The sequence below is a fragment of the Strongylocentrotus purpuratus genome, unplaced genomic scaffold (assembly GCF_000002235.5).
Source record: "Strongylocentrotus purpuratus isolate Spur 01 unplaced genomic scaffold, Spur_5.0 spur5_scaffold_20, whole genome shotgun sequence".
NCBI classification, from domain to species: Eukaryota; Metazoa; Echinodermata; class Echinoidea; order Camarodonta; family Strongylocentrotidae; genus Strongylocentrotus; species Strongylocentrotus purpuratus.
The window spans coordinates 13,507,181-13,513,180 of NW_022145606.1; the positions used below are offsets into that span (position 1 = coordinate 13,507,181).

Here is a 6,000-nt window from a genome sequence, read left to right on the forward strand (position 1 = left end):
CCAGGTCTTTATATTTCACATCGGATATTCATAACTAACAATTTGAATAGAAATCTTATTCCAATAGGAAATAGCGATGAATGAAGAAGCAGAAGAAAAAGAAGGAGAAGGAGAAAAAAGAGGAGGATGAGAAGGACAAGGACAAGAAAGAAGGAGAAGAAAAAGAAGAAGACTATTTAATATCTAAGCGTTTTGCATTGTAACTTTCACTACCACAGTCAATGGATAAAACAATCATTTGAATATTGTTTGCTGTGAAGAAAGTATAGTATGGAAATATTTTTGTCACTTCTCTGTCCCTCAGATCATGAACCCTCATGGCTTCCCCTCCCGTATGACAGTGGGCAAGCTCATTGAGTTCCTCGCAGGCAAGGCTGGTGTACTGGAAGGAAAGTTCCATTACGGCACAGGTAAGCAAACAATTAACCTTTTGAAAGGTTTATTTATGTAATCTGTAGTAAACCGCTATGGATTACAGCGGGAGGAAGAATAAAGGAAAATATTATTGTTGCCAATTCAAAGAATAATATGCGATCAATTAAGCCCTGAAAAAAAATCCTGTTCTGAAAGGGTTAAGAAAGAAAAAACCTTTGGACATGTATGTCTTTTAAATCACATCCATATGCCCATAACTTACACAGTACACACAGGACAAGCTGCTTCTAAAGCTATCTCACACATAAACAGTAACTCTCGGAGATTGTACTTTCATTGCACCGTTCTAAAGCTTTGAAATAAACTACCACTAGACATTAGAAAAGCATCATCTGTTGCTATCTTCAAAGCTTTTTTGAAGAGACACACTTGTTTTTAGGAGCTTTTGAATATCTGTTGTTGTGTGTCTGTATTTAAAAGTAGCACTGTCAGGAGAGTTTTGTTTTTATCATAATGCAGTAGAGTATATATATATATATATATATATATATATAGTAGCTGCCCTATATAAATTGATCTGATTGATATTATTATTAAATGTACGTCTTCTTTCTTCCAATGCAGCTTTTGGAGGAGACAAGGTTGTCGACATCTGTGAGGATCTGAGGAAGCATGGTTTCAACTACCTGGGCAAAGACTTCCTAACATCTGGTATTACAGGGTAAGGGAACGCATTCAGACTCTCAGCAGATTCCATTTGCATTGCATCGACTGACAATATTTTATTGCTGAAATTATGAACATATTCGAAGAAAAAGAGTTTCATTTGTTTTGGTGCGAAATTTTGGAACTCAATCTCGCCAGAAGTCAAAGGTGAATCATCATATGTGATTTTCCAACGTCACATAAATAAGTACATGGAGTGAAGGTACATTCATTGAGTGCAGTTTATTTAGATATTGTTTTCCTTATGAGTTACATGTATGATCTTGTTAATATTTTCTTCGTTAATATTATTTTGTATGTATGTTATCTTAATGCTGTATGTTTAAAAAAAAAATGAATTCATGACCCTAAGGAAGAACATTCATCGGGCTGAGGTAGGACCCCTGGGGGATGTTTCACAAAGATTAAGGTCGACTTTAAGTTGGACTTAACTATGGCAGGCTGTTCATGCCACTGTTTGCTCTCACCATTTACTGGCATTGGTCTCTCAAGGGACGTACAAATCATGGTCACAAATCTACAGGATTTACATTTGTTGATAGTTCATTATTGAAGGAAAATATATTATCTAAAGATCATAATTAAATTGAGAGACCAATGGTATGAGCAACTAGTGGCATGAATGGCCTGCCATAGTCCAACTTAAAGTCGATCGTAGTCTTTGTAAAACGCTCCCCTAGTCTTAATTACCGTCAATACTACTGGGCCATAAGGGATTAGACCACACAGCGAGGTCACTGACAGGTGGCTGTTTTATTAACTCAGCTCTCAACTAACATAAGAAAAAGAGGATCATGGGGGACCACCAGGCACCGATTGGGGAAGTTTTCTATATAAAGGGAGCAAGTACAATGTAGCTACAAGTAGGACAGTGGGGCTTTAAATAAAATTAAAACAATTAAATGAAACTTTGCTTGCATACACCTACAGAGAGCCTCTGACAGCGTACATCTACTTCGGGCCTGTCTACTACCAGAAGTTGAAGCACATGGTCTTGGATAAGATGCACGCCAGAGCCAAAGGACCAAGAGCTGTCCTCACCAGACAACCTACAGAAGGAAGAGCTAGGTAAGGGAGATACAGTGAAACCTGTATATAAAGACCACCCAAGAGAGTACAAGAACAGTGGTCTTAATTGGCAGATGTTCTTGATGTACAGGTTCCTTTAGTACGTGTTTCAATGAGAAACCACTTTCAAGGGAAACAGAAAATGTGGTCTTTGTAGACGTAGACAGATGTTATTATATATACAGGTGGATGCTAAAGCAGGTTTGACTGTATTTTCATGTTTATTTCTCTTTTAGTCTTTGGTCATTTTGTTTCATAAGATTGTGTATTCCTGATCGTTCGTTTCAAGGGGCTTACCCTTAACATGCAACATCCAAGGGCTGATAGTGTAGTAAATTTTAAAGGCAGTAAGTCCCTTTTGCAGACTGTTGCAAACTTCATGAAACTTGGCAAGTGTTTAAAATATATCATTCAGATATCATGTGTGAAATTTTACAGTCATGGACTCTAAAATTTCTTTGTAAGAAATGAAAATTTAGCTTATTCTTTGCTTTCACAACTAATAATCTTCACACATTCATTATCTGTGTCACATGACAGAGATGGAGGCTTGCGATTGGGCGAGATGGAACGCGACTGTCTGATTGGCTACGGAGCCAGCATGCTGCTCCTTGAGCGTCTTATGATCTCCAGCGACCAGTTCCAGGTGGATGTGTGCGGAGACTGCGGGCTTATCGGTCATTCGGGATGGTGAGTTTAAAGCTAGGTCCAGAACGGAGGCTCCCTAATGAATGGAACGCCAAAGATCGGGCAAAAAAGTAGCTTAGCATGTAGGGGCCATCACTGATACAAAAGTAATAATGACAATAGGTTGTGTGACACATTCTGTACTGAGTCATTATCTTCACCCCTTCTCCATGCAGGCACCATATCTTATCCTGAACCTACCCCAAAGTTCAACTTAGAGTTAAGTTCAACTTAGGATCATTGTGGAACACCCCAGGTCTTCTAGTTATTCCACCTTGAAAGAGAGTGGCAAATGTTGCATAATGTCTTGCCAAAGGTTGTTAAAGGGATTGGGTATCTTTGTCTCAAATTCTAAACAAAATCCTGGATTTACCTCATGCTGCAAGCATAATTATAAACCTCTAGGTCAGTCAGGAATCCCATGCTTGTCTGATTATCAAGATATTTATGCTTGGAATTCGAAATTTCAAAAACCGTTTTCCCAAAAGTTTTTATACCACTACAGTCCATTAGTTAAAATGCGTATGGTAAAACCGGTCACTCAAAGATTTTTTACTTTTTTGAGGCACTTCATGATCATTTTAACCCTATTTAGCGCGGGCTATTTTGAAGCTGCATAGCCCCGGGGGGGGGGGGGGGGGGGGGGGTTTCTAAGGCCCCCCCCCCCCACATGATCTTGGCCGTGAAACGCCCGATCGCCGCAAAAATTTGCCTACATGTCAAGTGAAGTGTATAGAATACTATGGTAATTTCAATTTTTTGAAAAATTCATTCATTTGCATATTTATGGTAATTTATGCAAATAAGGTCATAAAATTCACATTTTTGCCCATAAATCAGACATTATTCATATTTAAGCATTCTTTCTCACTACAGTCTACGGGCTAAATAGGGTAAATAGGGTTAAAGCACAATTTTTTTAGGGATTTAAATATATAACACCATATCACAGACTGATAACATGTAGGGCCAAGCTTCTCAGATTTGTAAAACTGGAAACATTGATGCCGTTAATGCTTTGTTATGAAAATTCATGTTATGAGTATAGAAATTTAAGAATTCAAATGATAACAGCTTTTTAAACATTGTCTCATTTTGCTCAGGTGCCCATATTGCCATTGCTCTCAGAACATCTCCTCGTTGAGGATACCATATGCATGCAAGCTGCTCTTCCAAGAACTCCAGTCGATGAACATCATACCAAGATTAAGGCTCAAGAAATACACAGAGTGATACCAAACTGCTCTGTCAAGAACTTCAGTCTCTGAACATTGTACCATGATAAAGTTGAAGAAGTACACAGAGTGAGATGCAGAGAGATATCGGAATGGGAGGACATTGTAGATGAAATGTGGTCCATGAACAATTTGAAAAACTATGGAGGAGAAATAATATGACTGAAACCTCAACAAATATTTGGAATACGAGAAAGTAATGTACAAGTATACAAGATGCTATTGCAGTTGGTGATCTCAGTTTGATTGAAGTTGAAGAAATACATAGAATGATTGGAGGACATTTTAGAGGAGAGCAGTTCGTGACGGTTGTGCCAGCACTATGGAGGTGTGAAGTCCGATAAAAATTACTCTAACATCAGCAAGTACTTGGCTATAAAAATAACATGAAAAGAGACATTTCAGATATATACTTAGCTATTTCTCTGTTAATTCAGTCTATGAACATTGTACCAAGGCCTGAACTCACAGTGAGATGCACAGAGATTGTAATGTGACTGGAGAATTTTGAAGATCTAGGCATTGCATGAACACCATCCAGAGACAACGGAGGGTTAGAAGACTATGTGAAAGACTATACCATAACAAGGAGGCGCAATAGCTCAGTGAGGACCGGGACCGGGACCGGGAGGTCCTGGGTTCGAAACCAAGTCAATGTGCTAGTGCCCTTTGACGAGGCATTAATGCTCATTACCAAGTAACAAAGACAGATAATGGAGACGGTGCAGTGCTTTTAGTCCAAGATTTAATTATCATTCCTGACCATTTTCTTCATTGACAAATCAAAAGTGATGCCAATTTGAAAAATGGTCAGTAAGGGCTCAGGTTCAGAAAGGACTCAGCAAAACCATGCTGCTTTTTTTTTGATGACCTAAAGTGTAATGTGCTTTCACATTTCTGTATCTTTTAACACAGAGCTCAGTGAATATGCCCAGGACCTTTGTTGCCTGACATTTTTTTTTTTTTTTGCGGGTTACCTATATCTGCATGAGCCTTAAATGTTTGATTTCTTGAAAGTGGAATATTGCTACTTTTTAAAGTGCTGCCCTTTTTTATAATTTTAAGATTATGGAAGGCCTTGTGAAGGAATAAGAAAACAAAGACAAGCTAATAACTCAGAAGTTATACAGCAAAGCAGTTGTATTACACTTTGACATTGTTTTTCATGATTAAGATTGTGAAATTGATTTGATTTACAATAAAGATATATTTATATCAAACACAAAGTTTGTTATCTATGTTTTCTGTCTCTCTCTCATTCAATAAGGTGGCCCCAAAAGATCAAGACAATGGAGATTATACAACATGGACATAATGTCATTGTTTTGGTTTTATTGGGTAGAAAATTCTGAGTAAAATGACACCAAGAACATTAATATTTGATATATTGTTCTGATTCTAGGGTTATTTTTCTGAGGCAATGTTGTTTTAAAATTTCTCATTTCGCAACGGTAGTCAGGCTTGAACTAGCAAGAGATTTGTGTGTGATAGTTTAAAGTTTTCCATATAATAGTGTTGTAAAAAATGAATAACTTCTATTATTTTGAAAACAAAATATGATTAAAACTAGGATGTTCATTATGCAACAGTGATTCTATGGGAAACCGTCAGGTGGAAATTTCTTGCTGCATCTAGCAAAAGTACTGAATTGTGAAAAAAATGACATAGCCTCACCGGAATGGTCCTAACTAAAATTTGCTGATCTTGGTGACATTTTACTAGGAGGAAAAGATTTTGTTTTTAAACGTTTATTATCACTCTCCATTTCTCTTTTCTCCACCTCCCCTCCCTTCCTCCCTTTCCTGTATCAATATCTCTTTCTCTCCCTCTTGATTTTTTTATGTCACATCTCTTATCAATATTACTCTCTCTACAGAATCTCTCCCTACATTCTATCCCACCTCTCTCT

General features: G+C 37.5%; 1 protein-coding gene across 1 annotated transcript in view; it reads left to right on the forward strand.

Annotated features, from left to right (window-relative positions):
• LOC577908 (DNA-directed RNA polymerase III subunit RPC2) overlaps positions 1-5,200 on the forward strand; it is a 29,916-nt gene extending 24,716 nt beyond the window's left edge. Inside the window, exons 23-27 of the mRNA XM_030992806.1 lie at positions 305-410; positions 1,000-1,096; positions 2,032-2,169; positions 2,710-2,859; positions 3,960-5,200. Of these exons, the coding sequence (XP_030848666.1) occupies positions 305-410; positions 1,000-1,096; positions 2,032-2,169; positions 2,710-2,859; positions 3,960-4,089 (621 nt within the window). The 3' untranslated portion in view covers positions 4,090-5,200. The remainder of the gene's footprint in view (positions 1-304; positions 411-999; positions 1,097-2,031; positions 2,170-2,709; positions 2,860-3,959) is intronic.
• Positions 5,201-6,000: the final 800 nt, after the last annotated feature.